The sequence below is a fragment of the Bos indicus x Bos taurus genome, chromosome 3 (assembly GCF_003369695.1).
Source record: "Bos indicus x Bos taurus breed Angus x Brahman F1 hybrid chromosome 3, Bos_hybrid_MaternalHap_v2.0, whole genome shotgun sequence".
Classification (NCBI taxonomy): Eukaryota; Metazoa; Chordata; class Mammalia; order Artiodactyla; family Bovidae; genus Bos; species Bos indicus x Bos taurus.
In genome coordinates this window covers 43,007,179-43,029,285 of record NC_040078.1, presented here as the reverse complement: position 1 = coordinate 43,029,285, position 22,107 = coordinate 43,007,179, and the positions used below count along the sequence as shown (strand labels likewise).

Below are 22,107 nucleotides of genomic sequence, written 5' to 3'. Positions count from 1 at the left end.
CTAGGGAGGTGAGCCTCACAGGGTGACTATTAAAAGAACTTTTAGAAGCATTTCCCTGGAGCTGTCCTGTAGGGTTGATTATACCCCCAAAGACCACAAGTTTAAGGAAGCAAGATTCAATCTTCTTGGACCCAGTGTTTTCACATCTACTAAAACACTGTACCCATTGCTGCTTCAAAGATTGTGTTGGTTAAATTTGTAAAGTATCTTGAGGTCAAAGAAATTCCCCATTTTTTTTCTTCCTCTCTATTTATTGTTTGGTCTCTGTCCTTCCTTTCACCTCCACTTCTAAAGAGAGCAGTCTTGAATTTGTTGTCACTCACGCAGTCAACTGATAATGGGTCTTGCCTTGACCCTTATCATTCAACTGAAACTGTTCTTGTTTAATGCAAGAGTTACCCAGACGGAACAGTTGACTTGGTCTTCTTCCTACTTGATTTACTCTGTGGCCACTCTCTAATTCTAGAAACTCACTTTCCTTCCCCAACTTCAAAATTCTGTCTCTTGCTTTTCTCTTCCTTCCATCTCTGGACATGTCTTGGGCTCCCTTGCAGGTTCTTTCTCTTCCTTTGGCCACCAGAAATGCTACTGGTCTCTAGGCCAAGTGATTTCTGGTTCAAAACATTTTCCATGAGTGAGGGGACTGTCTCCAAATTCAGCAACCACATATATGCTGATGGCCTCAAATCTTGATGTCTTGAGCACTGGAAAGGCACCTATACACGTACACCAGATTCTTGCTCCCTGCGGTTGTGCCAGCAGGGGCATTCACTGGATGGGGCTGCGGGTGAAGGTCCCTAAATGTTTTCTGTATTTAGAGGTGACGCAGTCATCCACATGGGGCTGCTCTTTCCCTCTACCACACTGTTCCTCTCAAAGTTCAGTTCAGTTAGTTGCTCAGTCGTGTCTGACTCTTTGCAATCCCATGAACCGCAGCACGCCAGGCCTCCCCGTCCATCACCAACTCCCGGAATCCACCCAAACCCATGTCCATTGGGTTGGTGATGCCATCCAACCATCTCATCCTCTGTCGTCCCCTTCTCCTCCTGCCCCCAATTCCTCCCAGCATCAGGGTCTTTTCAAATGAGTCAGCTTTTTGCATCACGTGACCAAAGTATTGGAGTTTCAGCTTCAGTATCAGTCCTTCCAATGAACAGCCAGGACTGATCTCCTTTAGGATGGACTGGTTTGATCTCCTTGCAGTCCAAGGGACTCTCAAGAATCTTCTCCAACACCATGGTTCAAAAGCATCAATTCTTCAGCGTTCAGCTTTCTTTATAGTCCAACTCTCACATCCATACATGACCACTGGAAAAACCATAGCCTTGACTAGACAAACCTTTGTTGACAAAGTAATGTCTCTGCTTCTTAAACTGCTATCTAGGTTGGTCATAACTTTCCTTCCAAGGAGTAAGCATCTTTTAATTTCATGGCTGCAATCACCATCTGCAGTGATTTTGGAGCCCAGAAAAATAAAGTCAGCCACTGTTTCCCCATCTATTTGCCATGAAGTGATGGGGCCGGATGCCATGATCTTAGTTTTCTGAATGTTGAGCTTTAAGGCAGCTTTTTCACTCTCCTCTTTCACTTTTATCAAGAGACTCTTTAGTTCTTCACTTTCTGCCATAAGGGTGGTGTCATCTGCATATCTGAGGTTATTGATATTTCTCCCGGCAATCTTAGATTCCAGCTTGTGCTTCATCCAGCCCAGCGTTTCTCATGATGTACTCTGCATATAAGTTAAATAAGCAGGCTGACAATATACAGCCTTGACGTACTCCTTTTCCTATTTGGAACCAGTCTGTTGTTCCATGTCCAGTTCTAACTGTTGCTTCCTGACCTGCATACAGGTTTCTCAAGAGGCAGGACAAGAGGATCTAAAGTAATGATCTAGAGTTGGTTATTATTTAAAGCCAAATAGCAAGGCAACTTAATTTAAGCCAAATACCTCAAATATTTACTTTGCTTTAAGCTCACAAAGTGCCAGTCATGACAGCATATTTGTGTTTATGTAATACAACTATATTGTCAACACTATTTTATTGTTTCAGAAGGTAAGGAAATATAAAGAAGGTGTTTTAATGAATAAAAAAGACCTGGTAGTTCTGTCTTTATTTTTAAAATAATATTTGTGCCATCATGAAACCTCTTATGTATGTGTATGATAGCATTTATTAAAGTTTAATGCAGCCTTTTCTTTAATGAATGTCTTAGTTCAGGCTGCTATAACAAAGTATCGTAGACTGTGGCTTAAACAACAGACACTTATTTTCATAGTTCTGGAGGCTGGGAAATCCAAGATCAAGACACCGGCAGAACTGTTGTCTGGAAATGGCCCTCCTCCTGGTTCATAGATGGCCAGATTCTTCTATGTCCTCCCTGTGTCCTCACAGAGGGAGCTCTCTGGGGGTCTCTTATAAGGTCACTAATCCATCCATAAGGTCTCCAATCATCATGGCCTAATCTCCCAAAGGGCCCACTTCCTAATACCATTCCACTGGGGATTTGGTTTCAACATGTGTATTTTGGGAAGGCACAAACATTCAGTCTATAGCAATGGGTAGAATGGAGATGGTAATAACACCAACCTTAAAGGCTGCCCTAAGGAAACAAGTGCATGTAATACTGTAGTGCCTAGTGCAGAGCCTGTGGTGCATATGTGTTTGCTGTTATTCTTATTAATGTTATTTGTTACTTGTTTTCATACTCCTTAAGAGAACAGAGGGAATATTTTTATTTTATGTATGACACAAATTATAGTCCTTGATATATAATAAAGGCTTAGCAAATATTTTAATGAATTTTGAATCATGCTTAAAAACTGTTTATCTGTATTGTATTAGAAAACACATCTGTTGATAAAGGGAACCAGTCCAGTAATTGTCAGCCCAAAGGCCTATCTTTTCTCTCTTAGTGTCTGTTTTTTATAGTGGTAAAATGGCCAAATGTTTTTCCGTATTCTTTTCAGAGACTGCGACCATCTCAACAGAGAGATGCCTTCTTAGAAGTTGTAAAAATTCATGTGTTCAAATCAAATTAGATTTTATTTAATTCTTATTCAAGAAATTTTTCAGTTTTAATGCTGTTTTACTTTGTAAGAAACATTGATTCCTTTTTTTTTGCAAACTAAATGCACCAGGAGGGTTAACTATTCCAAAGAAATGTGGTGAGTCTTTTGTAAGTTCAAGTATCCTAGAGTTACATGAATGTTAACACATAAATGTATCAGTTTCAAGAACTCAGATTTTCATTTTGGGGTTTTCTTGCAGTGAAGAACACCTGCGGTTTCTCTACTTAGGTTGTAGGCTTTAGATTGGAAGAGGTAAAATCAGTCTCTCACTTCACCTTTGCCTAGATGTTAGTTTGTAAATGTGGTAATGTTGGAAAGTATTTTAAGTTCCTGTCTGATCTAGGTTTCTTGGAAGTGTGTGTGTGTATGTGTGTGCACATGTGCACACTCATATGCGCAGGCACACACATTTAATTAGAAAAACCAGTTTGTGTCATCATAAGTATTTTATAATTGATAAATATTGACATTTGTATAATCTACTGTGAGAGAAGGCATGGATATTAATTTTGGAAACTTACCAGTAAGTTTAATGTATTAGTTAAAAGCTATAATTTTCTTATTAATTTTTTTTGTAAGATTTGGATCTAAGACCTAAATCTTATCATTTACACCATTAACCTTATCCAAGCTACTAAACGTAGCCCAGTATTATCTAACGTTTATCTAATGTTTTGGGTAGGCAGAGTTGGAAACATATTCTTTTGGTTCTGTGAGTGAGTCCATTGCCTCTCTCCATATAATTGATTACAGAAGGTTACTAGTTAACCATACAGATGTCTTTAATCCGCATAAACAGACATAGCACAATGTATTTATGTAGGCCCACTTCCTGTTCAAGGATACAGGAATAGTAAACGTAGAAGCCTGTTTTCTTCTACTGTTCATAAATAGTTGGTTTTAGCCTTTTGGTGATTACAGCATAGCTTTATTTTTGAATTTTAAAAATGTCTTAAGCTTAGAAATTACTTGAAAGGAATATTTGGCCATTAATTTGACTGCTTTATTTAAATAAGAAAATGTTTAATTATCATAAACAGCTATATATTAGATTCTTTATTCAAATTATTCTAAGTGGATAGCAGTGCTTGGCATTTAATTTGGCATGAACATTCATAGCATCTCTAAGATTTTATTTAGGACATTATAGAGATTTTATGTTTATCATGATTAGATTAATGCAATTCAGACATTTACAAGGTGTCATGCAAAGTTTCATTTATAACTTTTATATCTGGAAAGAACCGTCTGCATTTTAAACATGAAAATTGTACAGCTAAGTTATGGTTTTTGTGAAAATCAAATCCAATCGGCAGTATAAGTAATTACTTATCGGGAGAGGCTCCCGATTTCCTTGGTGGCATTACTCTAAATGGCTGAGTGGTAAAGAATCCGCCTGCCAATGCAGGAGACGCAGGAGAGGTGGGTTCGGTCCCTGGGAGGATCCCCTGGAGGAGGAAATGGCAACCCACTCCAGTATTCTTGCCTAGAAAATTCCATGGATAGAAGAGCCTGGCGGGCTGAAGTCCATGGGATCATAAAGAGTCAGACATAACTGGGCAACTGAGCATGCACATGTACACGTGAGCTCTTACAGCAGAGTGCAGACTGTATTTGACACAGATCTCCACATTGAGGTCTGGGCTGAGTAGTGGAGCACGGAGCCTTTCATGTGGATTACCTTGGCCCAGCAGAGAGAACTGCCTTCCTTCCCTGCCTGGGGAGGTACCTATGCAGTGCTAGAGGAAGCCTAGCACAGGTACCTCCATTGGAGCCTGGAAGCTGCACCTGGTGGTGGGGTGGGAGTAGGGGTTAGGGGTGGGCTAAACAGTGCTTGCGGGAAGAAGAGATACACATGTTCTGTGATGCACTGCACAACTGTGTCCCAGTAGCATGCAAAGTTTGGGTACCCTCAATCCTGCCCCAGTGTTCCGTGGGTTCAGAGGCACACCAGGAAGGGAAGAAAGTGAAGGAAACAAAAGAGTAGTGGGAGGATGCGCGACCCCTTGCCTGGTTTTCAGGTGTTTCCTGAGGGTCCTAGAGTGTGTAGAGCAGAGACTGAGAGCTGTTAATTAAAGTCGGTCCACTCATGTGTTTTATTTGGTTTACTAGTATTTAAAAACAATTTAAAATGCTTCAAATGTAGAGAGATTTTACATGAACATCCAGTTGGAAGATCGGTCATATTCAAGCAACTTTCCTGTGGACAGTTGGCTAGGACTGAGGGGCATTTGCCTCTATATGCTTCTTGCCTTTTCATACTGTTCATGGGGTTCTTAAGGCAAGAATACTGAAGTGGTTTGCCATTCCCTTCTCCAGTGGACCACGTTTTGTCAGAACTCTCCACCATGATCTGTCCACCTTGGGTGGCCCTACACGGCATGGCTCATAGTTTCATTGAGTTAGACAAGGCTGTGGTCCATGTGATCAGTTTGGTTAGTTTCTGTGATTGTGGTTTCATTCTGTCTTCTCTCTATGGATAAGGATAAGAGGCTTATGGAAGCTTCCTGATGGGAGAGACTGACTGTGGGGGAAACTGGGTCTTGTTCTGATGAGTAGGGCCATGCTCAGTAAATCTTTAATCCAATTTTCTGTTGATGGGTGGGGCTGTGTTCCCTTCCTCTTGTTTGGCCCGAGGTCAAACTATGGTAGGGGTAATGAAGGTGATGGGACCTCCTTCAAAAGGACTTGTGCACACATAGTTGTATTTAGTGTTCCTGACCCTGCAGCAAGCCACTGTCTTGGGCTCCAAAATCACTACAGATGGTGACTGCGGCCATGAAATTAAAAAGATGCTTGCTCCTTGGAGGAAAAGCTATGATAATCCCAGACAGCATATTAAAAAGCAGAGACATTACTTTGCTGACAAGGGTCCGTCTAGTCAAAGCTATGGTTTTTCCAGTAGTCATGTATGGATATGAGAGTTGATTGGATCATAAAGAACTCTAAGTGCTGAAGAATTGATACTTTTGAACTGTGGTGTTGGAGAAGACTCTTGAGAATCCTTTGGACTGCAAGGAGGTCAAAGCTGTCAATCCTAACGGAAATCAGTCCTGAATATTCATTGGAAGGACTGATACTGAAGCTGAAATTCCAATACTTTGGCCACCTGATGGGAAGAACTGACTCGTTGGAAAAGATGCTGATGCTGGGAAAGATTGAAGGCAGGAGGCGAAGGGGATGACAAAGGATGAGATGGTTGGATGGCATCACTGACTCTATGGACATGAGTTTGAGCAAGCTCTGGGAGTTGGTGAAGGACAGGGAAGCCTGGCATGCTGTAGTCCATGGGGTTGCAAAGAATTGGACACGACTGAGCGACTGAACTGAGCTGATGTCTCTTGCCTGACCCTTGTGACTGTTGGGTTGGTAGCCCCTGCAGTAGACCCTGGCTGTCTCCAGTTTGTGGTATACCATGAGGGTTTGATGAGCCTGTCTCTCATTCCTGACTTCTGTTTCCCAGTCTAAAGATCAGCACTGACAAAATATAGCAACCTACAAAAACAAACAAAAAAGGGAGATGTGTTCCTCATGACCCAGATATTTTTTGATTTTTTTTTCATTGTTTCAAGGATGTTTACCATATTCATGGAAAATGCTTGTATTTTATGTCTTCTGTTGTTTGCCTTTATTTCTTGCCAGGACAAGCAATGTTTGTTTTCATGTCATTTTCATTGCAGAGTAGCCAAAAGACAAAATTATTTTCAGCAAAGTATCTCCACTTTAAATAAAGTTTTCTAAACTTTTCTAGATAAAAATGCATAAAATTTTGAGAATCAGATTTTTTTTATTTTAAGCTGTATTATTTTGTCTTCATGTATGTCCAGTTAGTCTAGTACTGCTAAGTCGCTTCAGTCATGTCCGACTCTGTGCGACCCCATAGACGGCAGCCCACCAGGCTCCCCCGTCCCTGGGATTCTCCAGGCAAGAACACTGGAGTAGGTTGTCATTTCCTTCTCCCATGCATGAAAGTGAAAAGTGAAAGTGAAGTCGCTCAGTTGTGTCCGACTCTCAGTGACCCCATGGACTGCAGCCTACCAGGCTCCTCCGTCCGTGGGATTTTCCAGGCAAGGGTACTGGAGTGGGGTGCCATTGCCTTCTCCATTTACTGCATACTAGGTTAATAAAAATTTGGTCATTTCTACTGGCAATATGTGAAACCATTTCTCTGCTATATTTTAAGGCTGTATTAATACATTTAAAATATTTTATCAATATATTATTTTCAAAAAGTACTCCATGTTTAAACTTGTTTTAAAAACTGTTCTACTGTGTAAAAACAATGACTGCTATGCCAAAGCAGTTTTATTTGTAAGGGTCTTCTAAATTGTATAAGGATTATAAAATATTTTTCTTCTCTTTTCTCACAAAATCCTCCCAGCGAGTTGAAAATGGTGACTTCAACTGGATTGTTCCGGGAAAATTTTTAGCATTTAGTGGACCACATCCCAAAAGCAAAATTGAAAATGGTAGGTTTTTCTTTACTTTACCCTCTGAAAATATTAGTTAATCTTCTTTCATTTCTTGGTTTCCTAAGATAATGCTTTCTTTTGGTAATATTCTCCAAAGAATATTTATTAATTAAAAAGTTGAACAGTAGTAATTAGTATGTTAAATTTAGAGTTTAGTGAGTGGAACTATAATCACTGTTTAAAACTAGCAAATTTGTAGGTTGCTGTTAATAGTGTGTTCACTTTACCTTGACCCAATTATTAAAGAAGAATCTGAGAAACCAGCTGATCACAACAATAAGCAGGTTGATGAATTGTATCAGCCGATCTCAGATTTATTTGGTGGTGGAGGCGTGCTGCACATCACAGTATTCTTTTGGGAACAACATGATTAATAATGTGATGATGGTATCATTTATTGAGTACTTACTGTGTGCTGCTGCTGTTGCTGCTGCTAAGTTGCTTCAGTCGTGTCCAACTCTGTGCGACCCCATAGACGGCAGCCCACCAGGCTCCCCTGTCCCTGGGGTTCTCCAGGCAAGAACACTGGAGTGGGTTGCCATTTCCTTCTCCAATGCATGAAAGTGAAAAGTGAAAGTAAAGTCGCTCAGTGGTGTCCGACTCTTAGCGACCCCATGGACTGCAGCCCACCAGGCTCCTCCTCCCATGGGATTTTCCAGGCAACTGTGTGCTAGTTACCAGCTAATCACAGCACCATCTCATTTAGTGCACACACGATTCTATGTCGTGTAGGCACTATCCATTTCACAGAGGAGGAAACCGAGGCTTATGAGCAGGGAATTTGCCCAAGTTCACAGAGTAATATGCAGAACCGGTGGTACTTCAGCACAGAGTATAGCTTCTAAACCTCGTTACCGCACTGATCTGTTCAGTTCCATCCTGACAGCTAGGAACAATCTTCCAGCTGACAAAAGTTAAACTACTTATTTGCAGTCTTTGTATAGCCAGAGGCATACATATTCAGGGGAAAAAAAAGACTAAAAATAAGCCTCTTGAGGGAAGGGACATAGGTATACCTATGGCTGATTCATGTTGATGTTTGGCAAAAACCAACATAATACTGTAAAGCAATTATTCTTCAATTAAAAATAAATAAATTTAATAAAAAAATAAGCCTTTTAAAAAAAATAAGCCTTTTGAATGAAATGTGGTTGACTATGTGAGTTTCCTCATTAGCATATTTTTTTTTTACTTATTATTATTATTTTTTAACCTCACATTCCCTAGAACACAAATAATGATAGGCACCAAAAGTTTAAGAATGATTTATGGGAGAAATACATAAATTTTAAAAATATCACCCATGAACATAATAACTCATCTTTTTCCTGCCCCCTATCTGGTCTTACAGTTGAAACTCTAGTCCTCCAAAGAAACATAATTGAAAACCCCTATTCTAGATTTATTCTTCTTTAAATTATCATCATCATCATAGCTATTTATTCCAAAATCTAGTTTCATTGCATATGGTTATTCATTTATTTGGATTTGATCATTTGTTTGCATTTTCACACATGTGCCTATCATTTCATACCTATCATCTGTCTCCCAGGGAACTCTGCTTGAATTATGGTTTTCCTCTGGGGATGGGTAATCCTCCTGACAACCAGGCGGTCACTGTACTGAAGCCAGAGTTAGATCTTCTTATTCACAAATTTGCTCATGAGTCTTTTTCACTCAAGACATTGACTGATTAACCTCTCTTCTGTTGGATTGTTAGGAATAACTTGTTAAGTGCCTCAGGGAACTGCTTTTCCAGAGTTGGTCTTCAAGACAGGATTGATTAAATCTCCCTTTTGTGCAAAATGACCCAACTCAGACCCAGAAAACTTAAGTAGGCATATGGTTTCTGTAGTGGCTTTGTTTTTGCATGAAGCTGAAAGAATTTTACCATTTAGGATTTCATTTTTAAATGAAATTTCCTTAAAGAGAAGCTGAGGAATATAATTTTTAAAAACCATTTAAAATATTTTTATAGAGGTAATGCCTGATTATCATTTTTGAAAAAGAAGAAAATGCAGATGAACTAATATTATTAGCAGCATAAAAAGTGATCTATAATTGTAACTATGTTTTCTATGTTTACTAGTTGGTGGTGGGATTATTTTTTTTATTTTTAAACTTTACATAATTGTATTAGTTTTGCCAAATATCAAAATGAATCCATCACAGGTATACATGTGCTCCCCATCCTGAACCCTCCTCCCTCCTCCCTCCCCATACCATCCCTCTGGGTCGTCCCAGTGCACTAGCCCCAAGCATCCAGTATCGTGCATTGAACCTGGACTGGCATCTCGTTTCATACATGATATTTTACATGTTTCAATGCCATTCTCGCAAATCTTCCCACCCTCTCCCTCTCCCACAGAGTCCGTAAGACTGTTCCATACATCAGTGTCTCTTTTGCTGTCTCGTACACAGGGTTATTGTTATCATCTTTCTAAATTCCATATATATGCGTTAGTATACTGTATTGGTGTTTTTCCTTCTGGCTTACTTCACTCTGTTTAATAGGCTCCAGTTTCATCCACCTCATTAGAACTGATTCAAATGAATTCTTTTTAATGGCTGAGTAATACTCCATTGTGTATATGTACCACAGCTTTCTTATCCATTCATCTGCTGATGCACATCTAGGTTGCTTCCATGTCCTGGCTATTATAAACAGTGCTGCGATGAACATTGGGGTACATGTGTCTCTTTCCCTTCTGGTTTCGTCAGTGTGTATGCCCAGCAGTGGGATTGCTGGATCATAAGGCAGTTCTATTTCCAGTTTTTTAAGGAATCTCCACACTGTTCTCCATAGTGGCTGTACTAGTTTGCATTCCCACCAACAGTGTAAGAGGATTCCCTTTTCTCCACACCCTCTCCAACATTTATTAAGGATATTAATTTTCTCTTTATCTGTTTTTTGTTTTTGGCACACAGTTTTTTTTTTTTTTTTTTTTCCCTAAAGAATACACACACACACAGAGACTTACAAAAATATTTCTTTTTTTTTTTTTTATCAGCATGGAGTTATAACATGATTGATATCTTATAGCAACTATTTTTTTCACTTAATGTATCACAGACTCCTTTCTATGGCAAGGAGATCTTCATTATAAATATAGATAATGGTAAATCTTCATGATAAATGTAGATCGTCATTATAATTTTCTGTGAATGCATTCAATTACTATACCATAGTTTTGATAATTACTTGATTAATTTTTGAATGAGATCTGGGTATTCACAGTTTTTCACTTTTTAAAAACTGTAATGGTTGGCATACTTGTCCATATATCTTTTTTGCAGCCCCAGTTTCTTTTCTATATTCTCAAGAGGAATCACAAGGTAAAAGGCCATGAGTACTTTGTGTGTCAGTTCTTAATTGTCAAAAATCTTAAAATTGTTTCCAGTCCTATTTTACAGCATGGGGAAATCATTAGCTACCATTTGCTTATGTGCCAGGAGCGATGCTAAGCCTTTTGTGCACACTTCATCTGTTGAATAATCAGAACCACCCCCTGGAGCAGGGGGGTAGCTGTTTTGTGGATGAGAAGATAGAAGCTTGGTAACCTAACTTGCCCAGGTTGACAGAGCTGGAAAGTAGCATTGTGTGGATTCAAACATAGGTCACTTTGATTCCAAATTCTGTGTTCTTTTTTTATTTTACTTCAGAGGAAAAACGTGTTCACTATAGAAACTTTAAGCAATCTAGATAAAAAGTCACGTGTAATTATATTATCTAAAAATAACCACTGTCAAGTCATCACTCTATATTCATCTTTTCTTTTCTGAATACATATGTTGTGCCCTCTCACATTGAGGGAAGTAAAACAAGATCTGAAAGTGCTGCTTATATAATACTTATCAGTTTTTATGTCTAGAGCAATTTCATTTAAGGCTGTAATTGTTAGAATATTGATATTTTACCTGAATCCCCATTTTAAAATCTGATATTCACTGAAAGTATCATTATATTTTTTGCAAAGGGTTTTAATTTAAGGTAAAGAGTCCTTTTTGAACTTAAGAAAATATTTTCTGATGTAATTAGTAAACTTGATCCAGTTACAGTGAAGTCCTGGCACATTCTTTTTTCTTTTTTCTTTTTTTGAGTTGACAAACCCTATGTTTCCTGGGGAGGCTGAAAGTCGTTTTAGGGGGTTTGTTAGTAGAAAAGGTATACTTTCAAGAAATTAACACTCAAATGACTGTTGCTAGGATGTAGTAAAAGGAAGCCCTAAAATCTTGGGATCTGGCAGAAAGCATTGTAACAGTCTTAAGTGTGTGTTGTGTCAGCAGAGACTAACCAGGAATTCCTTACAGCCGTCTTTGTTCACATTTTTTTTGACAGGTTGGAAGGGAGGAACCCTACCCCCTTTTTGGTTAATAAACTTGACTAATATAGCAGTAGGACAAATTCGATTTCAAATTTTTTCCAAAAAAATTCCCCAAATTCTCAGCTGGCAATGTCCTTCTCATTTCCACCTTAAAAAGAAAGTAAAAAGCACAGAGAAAGCTTGGAACAGAGAATCCCAACAATTTGAAGTGTCACCTGGCTCATTTAAGGAGAGAAGCTCAAGTGTAGTGCCTGAGCTGGTTGAAGCCTGCCTCTGCCCCTGGCTGTATGGTTGTTGTCGTTCAGTCGCTTAGTCATATCCGACTCTGCGACCCCAGCAGCGGCACGCCAGGCCTCTCTTGTCCTTCACCATCTCGCGAAGTTTGCCCAAGTTCATGTCCATTGCATCAGTTAACTGGCTGTGTTAACTTACACCAGTTCCTCAACTTCTCTTCGTATCAAAAGGGGGAAAGTGGGATACACTGTGCAGGCATTTGGTGAGGATTGCAGATATCCTCAGTGGTGAAAAAAATCCGCCTGCCAGTGCAGGAGACACAAGAGATGTGGGTGGGATCCCTGAGAGGGGAGGATCCCCTGGAGGAGGAAACGGCAACCTACTCCAATATTCTTGCCTAGGAAATCCCGTGGACAGAGGAGCCTGGTGAGCTACAGTCCATGGTGTCACAAAGAGTCGGGCATGACTGAGCAACTGAGCACACTCACACACACAACAGAGATTTTTTAGGAAGTGTCTTGCACAGTGTCGGGCACATTAACAGGTGTTATTAGAGAGCAGATACTCTGATTATATTTTTATCATTAGAGAACCTAATAAACATATTTTATTGCTTTCCAATTTTCCTGCCTATCTTGCCGTTTTAACTTTTAATAAAGAATGGGTGGATTGGTCATTTGACTTTACTGTTCTGAAGTTTCCTAACTTTAAATGAGGGGCTCGGAAAAGATGCATTTTTACAGTCCCTCTTTCTGAAAATCTTTCTGGTCAGCACCAGGGCTGTGCTTGAGCTTTATGATGTCAGGGCTCCATCTAGCGGCCAGACGGAGGAAGGTTTGTTTGAATGGTCCCTCAGTTCACACTATGCTAATGGTCCCTCAGTTCACACTATGCTAAGTCGCTTCAGTCGTGTCCGACTCTGTGTGATCCCATAGACGGCAGCCCACCAAGCTCCCCTGTCCCTGGGATTCTCCAGGCAAGAACACTGGAGTGGGTTGCCATTTCCTTCTCCAATGCCTGAAAGTGAAAAGTAAAAGTGAAGTCGCTCAGTCGTGTCCGACTCTTCACCATCCAATGGCCTGCAGCCTACGAGGCTCCTCTGTCCATGGGATTTTCCAGGCAAGAGTACTGGAGTGGGGTGCCATTGCCTTCTCCGTCCACATTGATAAAACCAGTCCCCTATCAGAAGCATCTGAACACAGTTAAAACACCCACAAACAGTTGTTTAGAAGTCAGAGGATATTGTCATTGTTGGTTATAACTTGTTCGAAACACTTTTTGAGGATTTTTAAGATATATGCTCACCGACTCTAGGAAGTGCAGCCCTTAATGTTCATATAACATTCCGTTTTCTAACATAGAATAGAGTTGGGTTTTGCCTGAGATGAGCCCCAGCACAAGCCCTGGAATCTGACTGTTGTTCTGTCGTTAAGTTGTATCCGACTCTTTTGTGACCCCATGGGCCATAGCCCACCAGACTCTTCTGTCCATGGGATTTCCCAGGCAAGAATACTGGAATGGGTTGTCATTTTTCTTCTCAAGGGGATCTTCCCGACCCAGGGATCAAACCCAAAAGCTCCTGCCATGGCAGGCATATTCTTTACTGTTGAGCTGTCAGGGAAGCCCATTTATTCTTGTTATCAAAGGTAAACTGAAAGCTTTCATTTGGCAATCTGACTGCTAGTGTTCAAACGCTGCCTCTGTCTCTTCCCAGCAGTGTCTCCATGAGTCAGTTCACTTTTCCAGGCATTGTTAACTGAGTAAGGTTTATTGAGATGATATACATGAAACACTTAGCTTAGGGACTGGCATATAGAAGTGCTCAATATATGTTAAGTATGATTATTACCATTATTGTTATTTTTTCAATGCCCTATTGCCAAATCTGGATACCTGTTCAGTGTTCTTCTCTCAAAAGATACACATAGTTTCTATTGATAGTAGATTTAGGTATATTATCTGTAATGCTGTTTACTTATGATGGAAATTCATGTATGAAAAGAGAAGCTCTCACAGCTTTGGTGGAGGAGGGGAGCTGCTGCTGCTGCTAAGTCACGTCAGTCGTGTCCGACTCTGTGTGACCCCATAGACGGCAGCCCACCAGGCTCTTCCGTCCCTGGGATTCTCCAGGTAAGAACACTGGAGTGGGTTGCCATTTCCTTCTCCAGTGCATGAAAGTGAAAAATGAAAGTGAAGTCGCTCAGTCGTGTCCGACTCTTAGCGACACCATGGACTGCAGCCTACCAGGCTCCTCCGTCCACGGGAGTTTCCAGGCAAGAGTACTGGAGTGGGTCGCCAGTGCCTTCTCTGGAGGAGGGAAGGGACAGTACCAAATGAACCATTAGCACACTTCATGACAGGTGCTATCATGGAGGTGCCAAGTGTGCTAGGAAGCCAGGGTCAGAAGCCCTTGTCAGCCCATCATACCACGGGAAGGTTCCCATGCCATGAATTCATGAACCCTCTCCTTCCCATTCCTTACACAATAGAAGAGCACTTGTTATTTATCTCTTTAGGCTGGGAAATGATTTGAGCACACAAACCAACTAGGGAAACAGATCTGGTTTTTTTTTTCCTAAGCTGAAAAGCATCTGTTTTCTCTAAATGTGTATAAGTCACTGTTTCTACACAGAAGATTTTAAATAAACTCTGTATTACTTGTTTGCTCCAAAGTAGCATGGTTTGTGAAAATCATGTATTTGGGCTGTGTTAGGCCCGTCTGCCAGTTCTGCCTCTATCCCTTGTGTGGCCTTGGCCAAGTGTACCAGTTAGGGCTCTTGATTGCAGGCAGCAGAACTCTGGTAAATTAAACCAAAAAGGCATATTGGGATTATGCTGGGGAGCTCACAGCCTCCAACGGAAGGCTGGAAAATGAGGTTTAGGAAATGAGCAGGATCTAAGAAAGATCGTATCTCAGCAGGATCCAGGCAGGACTAGAAACCACTTCATTTCAAATAGAAGGAAGGGATGCAATAGAAGGAATTTGCTAGAAACTTAAAGTGTTAGTTGCTCAGTTGTGTCCAACTCTTTGCAATCACATGGACTGTAGCCCTCCAGGCTCCTCTGTCCAGTGAATTCTCCAGGCAAATATATTGGAGTGGGCTGCCATTTCCTCTTCCAGGGGCAACTACCACACAATTGCACTCATTTCACAGGCTAGCAAATTAATGCTCAAAATTCTCCAAGCCTAGGCTTCAACAGTATGTGAACCAAGAACTTTCAGATGTTCAAGCTGGATTTAGAAAAGGCATAGGAACCAGAGATCAAATTGCCAACATGCATTGGATCATAGAAAAAGCAAGAGAATTCCAGAAAAACTTCTATTTCTGCTTCATTGACTACGCTAAAGCTTTTGACTGTGTGGATCACAAAAAATTATGGAAAATTCCTAAAGAAGACCACCTTACCTGTCTCCTGAGAAATCTGTATCAGGTCAAGAAGCAACAGTTAGAACCGAACACGGAACAATGAACTGGTTCCAAATTGGGAAAGAAGTACATCAAGGCTATATATTGTCACCCTGCTTATTTAACTTATATTCAGAGTACATCATGCGAAATTCTGGTCTGGATGAAGCACAAGCTGGAATCAAGATTGCTGGGAGAAATATCAATAACCTCAGATATGCAGATGACACCACCCTTATGGCAAAAAGTGAAGAGGAACTAAAGAACCTCTTGATGAAGGTGAAAGAGGAGAGTGAAAAAGCTGGCTGGAATCTCAACATTCAAAAAACGAAAGTCATGGCATCCAGTCCCATCACTTCATGGCAAATAGATGGGGAAGCCATGGGAACAGTGACAGACTTTATTTTCTTGGACTCCAAAATCACTGCAGATGGTGAGATGAAATTAAAAGATGTTTCCTCCTTGGAAGAAAAGCTATGACAAACCTAGACAGCAAACTAAAAAACAGACACATTACTTTGCTGACAAAGGTCTGAATAGTCAAACTTATGGTTTTTCCAGTAGTAATGTGTGAATGTGAGAGTTGGACCATAAAGAAGGCTGAGCACTGGAGAATTGATGCTTTTGAACTGTGGTGTTGGAGAAGACTCTTGAGAGTCCCTTGGACTGCAAGGAGATCAAACCAGTCAGTCCTAAAGGAAGTCAATCCTGAATATTCATTGGAAGGACTGATGGTGAAGCTGAAGCTCCAATACTTTGGCTACCTGATGGGACCAGCTGCCTTGTTAGAAAAGACCCTGATGCTGGGAAAGATTGAGGGCAGGAGGAGAAGGGGACGACAGAGGATGAGATGGGTGGATGGCATCACTGACTCAATGAACATGAGTTTGATCAGGCTCCAGGAGATGATGAAGGACAGGGAAGCCTGGCATGCTGCAATCCATGGGATTGCAAAGAGTCGGACATGACTGAACAACAACTTTCAGGGGATCTTCCCAATCTAGGGATGAAACTCAGGTCTCCAGCTTTGCAGATAGATTCTTTACCTTCCGAGCCACCAGGGAAGCCCAAGGAATTTGCTAGAAAGAAAGTTAAAAAGTAAAAGGGCAACTCTGGAAAAAAAGAAAAACAGCATATTAAGGAAGAAATAGTTATTGCCTTTAAGGCCAGGGTTAGGGGAACAGAAAGGAAAACGTGAGACTACCAGCCTGGGAGCTCTGAAGGGCTGGTGCTGGAACTTGAGGCCTGAGGAGTGGGGACCATGAGGCTCGGCTGGTGCTGGGAATGCCAAACTAAGCTGGGAGTTCCTCTCTTCTGCAGAAGCCATGCTGGCAGGAAAACATGTGGTGTCTCTTCCTCCTCTGGCCTCCAGTTGTTCCGGCCGTGTTTTAGTGCCTCCCATTTTTCAAACTGACAGAAAACCAGAGGGAAAGGTAGTTTGGGAAAATGTTAAATGTACACCTAAGACTCTTGTTGGCTTGCAACTAAGAGAAAATAGGAAACAACCAGCATATTCGAGGTTCGAGACAGCAGGAAATACAACCAAGGACACAGTGCAGAGAATGCTGGTTTGCCTTGCTGGCTGCTGCTGCCCACCACGCTTGGAGTCCTGAGTGGTGAACGAGTCCTGAGTGCGATCATCTCACTTGGTGCGCCCTGAATGGGTTACAGCCGTAGTAATCAGTGCGCTGAGAAATAAGTCCCTTTAGTCCCTGGGGCCACTAGGTAAGGCTTGCAGTGGCCAGAGCCCCCAGTGGTCACCTTCATGACTGGCCAAGCGTAGGTCATGCGTAGGGCTTCCCAGGTGGCACTAGTTGTAAAGAATCCACCTGCCAATGAAGGAGATGTGAGAGACAATGGTTCCATCCCAGGGTTGGGAAAATCCCCTGGAAGAGGGCATGGCAACCCACTCCAGTATTCTTGCCTAGAGAATTCCGTGAACAGAGGAGCCTGGTGGGCTGCAGACCACAGAGTCACACAAAGTAGGACACGACTAGAGTGACTTAGCACGCACCCACAGGTCACGCATCTGTAACCCAGCTCCCAGCAAGTCACGTGGTGCTGGACAACTCACAATGGAATAGTCACAATTCTGACCACTTGTTCGCCTCAAAAAAGGAAATATCTCCTTAACTGATTACTCAACCTCTTTTAGTTAACTGTTACATGGGGTTTACTCTTTTTATCTTAATAGGTTGTTCTGAGGATTAAAAAAAACTTACATGCACTTGTGACTTGTACATAGTAGGTATGCTCTTCAGTGGGGGAATGCACTGTAGATTAAAACTATACATCTGGCAAAAAGGCTTTAACTGTAGCTCAAAAGTATTTGTCAAGAGGAAGAAAAAACAGAGTCCTCCCAGGCCTACTGTGCACCCTGAGGGCCTCATGAATGCCTTTGTTTTTGGCTTGGAGGGCACGTGCTCCTGGGATTTGAATCTTAAGAGGTTGAGGTTTTGAACTATTCAAGAGTTTCTTTACAATACTCATATGTTTTTTTTTTTCTTCTCTCCCTCCCATGGTGTTTTTCTCCAGTTATTCAGATGGCTGCTTTTAGGAAGGTGCTTCGACTTCACCCTCTCCTGAAATGCACTTTCTTCCTAAGCTCTGTTGAGACTGATCTCTATCTTGAAGGGTTTTCGTGTTCCTGGGTTACATGAGACGACATACGTGCCTTTTGCTTACACCTGCTGCTTCCCTTTAGGTTATCCTCTTCACGCCCCCGAAGCCTACTTTCCTTATTTCAAAAAGCATAACGTGACGGCGGTCGTGAGGCTGAACAAAAAGATCTACGAGGCGAAGCGCTTCACGGATGCGGGCTTCGAGCACTATGACCTCTTCTTCATCGACGGCAGCACTCCCAGCGACAACATCGTGCGGAGGTTCCTGAATATCTGCGAGAACACCGAGGGGGCGATCGCCGTCCACTGCAAAGGTGCGAGCAAGGAGGCCTTGGTGGGCACCGGAAGGGGGTGAGACCAAAGGCAGCACAACAGGCGAAACAAAACCAGTTAGCTTCTTAGGAAACAAATGGGTTTGGTTTTAGAACACTGGAACCCCGGCCCCCCGCCCCAGCTCAGCTGGTAACAGGAGACCCCAGTTCGATTCCTGGGTTGGGAAGAACCCCTGGGGAAAGGGATAGGGTACCCACTCCAGTATTCTTGGGCTTCCCTGGTGGCTCAGATGGTAAAGAATCCCCCTGCAATGCCAGACACCTGGGTTCAGTCCCTGGATTGGGAAGATCCCCTGTTGAAGGGCATGGCAACCCACTCCAGTATTCTTGCCTGGAGAAACTCCATGGACAGAGGAGCCTGGCGGCCTACAGTACATGGGGTTGCAGAGTCGGATACGACTGAGCGACTAAGCACACAGCATCCCTCCCCCCAGTAGTCTTTAGCTTCATGGAACCGAATGTCTTGCCTGCCCATTGCTAGGGAGGGGTAGTGTACCTGGCTCATCGCTAGCTTCCTTGCCACAGATGTGTTACTACCTCTGAATGACTGAAAGACTTGTGTAAATGCATCTCTGGCCTCCAGGAGAGGGTACTTTGGGACAGGAGTCGCCAGATTTGCAAATAAAAATACAAGATGCCCGGTTAAGTTTGAATTTTAGATAAACAGCGAGTACTTTTTTTTTTTAGCAAGTCTCAAATATTGCACCAAACATATATTCTGTATTTTACCTGGAAACCATGTGTCAGCTACTCAGAAAATATGAAATAACTTTTGCTTTAAGCCTAGTTGTTGGGCTTTGCGGAGGCTCGCATTGTAGATTTTCCAGCACGGTGGAAGGTATTTTACTGGGGTCTTTGGTTTCAGCGAGGAGAAACTGCTTGGCCATCAAAGGCGGAGCCTCTTGTTGCTCACATGCGGCTTTTCGTACTGCCGCTGGGTGGTGCTGTTCTCCGGGGTTGCGTCTGAGAAGTCGGTTTCTGTGGCGTTTTATGCAAATTGTCTAGTAGGTGTTGGGGATTGTACTGTTCTTTTCCTGTGCTTGTGCTGCTGTAACTGACTTATTCAGACGAGCATGGCCTTGGTTCTGACAGAAATTAAAATACCGTTTTGTAGGCCCTTGTTTCTATGTTTAAGAGTTGAGTAGGTGGAGGTACTTTGCTGAAAATGTGAGCAGCAACTGAAAGCTGCATTTTGAGAGAGGCTGGGCGATGGAAACAGCTGCATGTGGCCCCTGGTTCAGCTGCGGGCTCCTCGGTTGGGTCAGGCTTTGTCCACGAGAACACAAAGCCCCCGACTGGCTGGACTTGCTGTCTCCCGGGTGGTGGGGGAGTGGGAGGGTGGATCTGCTAGGAAGGTGTCTCTAGACTGGTGCTTTCCGTTCTGCCCAGGTCACGGCGGGGTGGCTGTGCTCTGGCTTTCCCCCCGTGTGATCCCTGTGCACCTGGCTCTGCCTCTCTATCTCATTTTGTTAAAGATTGCCTAGGCCCAAGGAAAAGCCTGCATTTCTCATGCCATTGTCCAGCTTTAGTATGCACAGGGTGCGCATCCGCCATTGTGACTGGAAGGGACTTGAGCATCTGCACATTTTAGAATCCACGGGGATTCCAGAACCAGCCCCTCGCGGATACCAGGAGACCACTGAATGTCAAGTGTCGGTGGAACTCGAAAGCTAATGAGAATATGGCAGTTGCTAACACTAATAAAGCTAGAGGTGGTGATGGAATTCCAGTTGAGCTCTTTCAAATCCTAAAAGACGATGCTATGAAAGTGCTGCACTCAATATGCCAGCAAATTTGGAAAACTCGAGCAGTGGCCACAGGACTGAAAAAGGTCAGTTTTCATTCCAACCCCAAAGAAAGGCAATGCCAAAGAATGCTCAAACTACAGCACAATTGCACTCATCTCACACGCTAGTAAAGTAATGCTCAAAATTCTCCAAGCCAGGCTTCAGCAATACGTGAACTGTGAACTTCCAGATGTTCCAGCTGGTTTTAGAAAAGGCAGAGGAACCAGAGATCAAATTGCCAACATCCGCTGGATCATCGAAAAAGCAAGAGTTCCAGAAAAATATCTATTTCTGCTTTATTGATTACGCCAAAGCCTTTGACTGTATGGATCACAATAAACTGTGGAAAATTCTGAAAGAGATGGGAATACCAGACCACCTGACCTGCCTCTTGAGAAACCTATATGCAGGTTAGGAAGCAATAGTTAGAATTGGACAGGGAACAACAGACTGGTTCCAAATAAGAAAAGGAGTACGTCAAGGCTGTATATTGTCACCCTGCTTATTTAACTTCTATGCAGAGTACATCATGAGAAACACTGGGCTGGAAGAAGCACAAGCTGGAATCAAGATTGCCGGGAGAAATATCAATAAACTCAGATATGTAGATGACACCACCCTTATGGCAGAAAGTGAAGAGGAACTAAAAAGCCTCTTGATGAAAGTGAAAGAGGAGTGAAAAAGTTGGCTTAAAGTTCAACATTCAGAAAACGAAGATCATGGCATCTGGTCCCATCACTTCATGGGAAATAGATGGGGAAACAGTGGAAACAGTGTCAGACTTTATATTTTGGGCTCCAAAATCACTGCAGATGGTGACTGCAGCCATGAAATTAAAAGACGCTTACTCCTTGGAAGGAAAGTTATGACCAACCTAGATAGCATATTGAAAAGCAGAGACATTACTTTGCCAACAAAGGCCCATCTAGTCAAGGCTATGGTTTTTCCAGTGGTCATGTATGGATGTGAGAGTTGGACTGTGAAGAAAGCTGAGCGCCAAAGAATTGATGCTTTTGAACTGTGGTGTTGGAGAAGACTCTTGAGAGTCCCTTGGACTGCAAGGAGATCCAGTCAGTCCATTCTAAAGGAGATCAGTCCTGGGTGTTCTTTGGAAGGAATGATGCTGAAGCTGAAACTCCAGTACTTTGGCCACCTCATGTGAAGAGTTGACTCATTGGAAAAGACTCTGATGCTGGGAGGGATTGGGAGCAGGAGGAGAAGGGGATGACAGAGGATGAGATGGCTGGATGGCCATCTGACTCGATGGACGTGAGTCTGAGTGAACTCCGGGAGTTGGTGATGGACAGGGAGGCCTGGTGTGCTACAATTCATGGGGTCGCAAAGAGTCGGACACGACTGAGCAACTGAACTGAACTGAATGTTTAGTAGGAGCTATTCACATGCTCTCTTTCAAAGCTTTTGTGTCATAAAAAGCAGTATTTCTTATGGCATTAATTTGTCCTTATTTCCTAATCAGTTAGTTTTTTGGTTGCCAAGGCATGTAGTTTCTCTACCTGTCATGTCTTGGTGGTTTAGTCACTAAGTCGTGTCCAACTCTTGTGATCCCATGGACTGTAGCCTGTCAGGCTCCTCTGTCCATGGGATTCTCCAGGCAAGAATACTGGAGTGGGTTGCCATTTCCTTCTCCAGGGGATCTTCCTGACCCAGGAATCGAACCCAGGTCTCCTGCACTGCAGGCAGATGGTTTACCAACTTCTGTGTCATGTCTTGGATTGACAAATTCAGGGGAGGAGAAATGCAAAGCTTTCATTAAAACTCAGCATATCTCTTGATGTTATTCCTCACCTAACAAACGTTGGGAAAATAAGACGCTCTGGTGTTAAACATTCTTTTTACAG

General features: G+C 42.3%; 1 protein-coding gene across 8 annotated transcripts in view; it reads left to right on the top strand.

Annotated features, from left to right (window-relative positions):
- CDC14A (cell division cycle 14A) overlaps window positions 1-22,107 on the top strand; it is a 190,951-nt gene that overhangs the window by 105,485 nt on the left and 63,359 nt on the right. For all 8 annotated transcript variants that reach the window (XR_003510288.1, XM_027536391.1, XM_027536393.1 and 5 more), the window contains 2 exons: window positions 7,452-7,539; window positions 18,213-18,443. Coding sequence is in view for 7 of the 8 variants with exons in the window: in XM_027536391.1 (XP_027392192.1) it covers window positions 7,452-7,539; window positions 18,213-18,443 (319 nt within the window). In the remaining variant the exon portion in view is untranslated. The remainder of the gene's footprint in view (window positions 1-7,451; window positions 7,540-18,212; window positions 18,444-22,107) is intronic.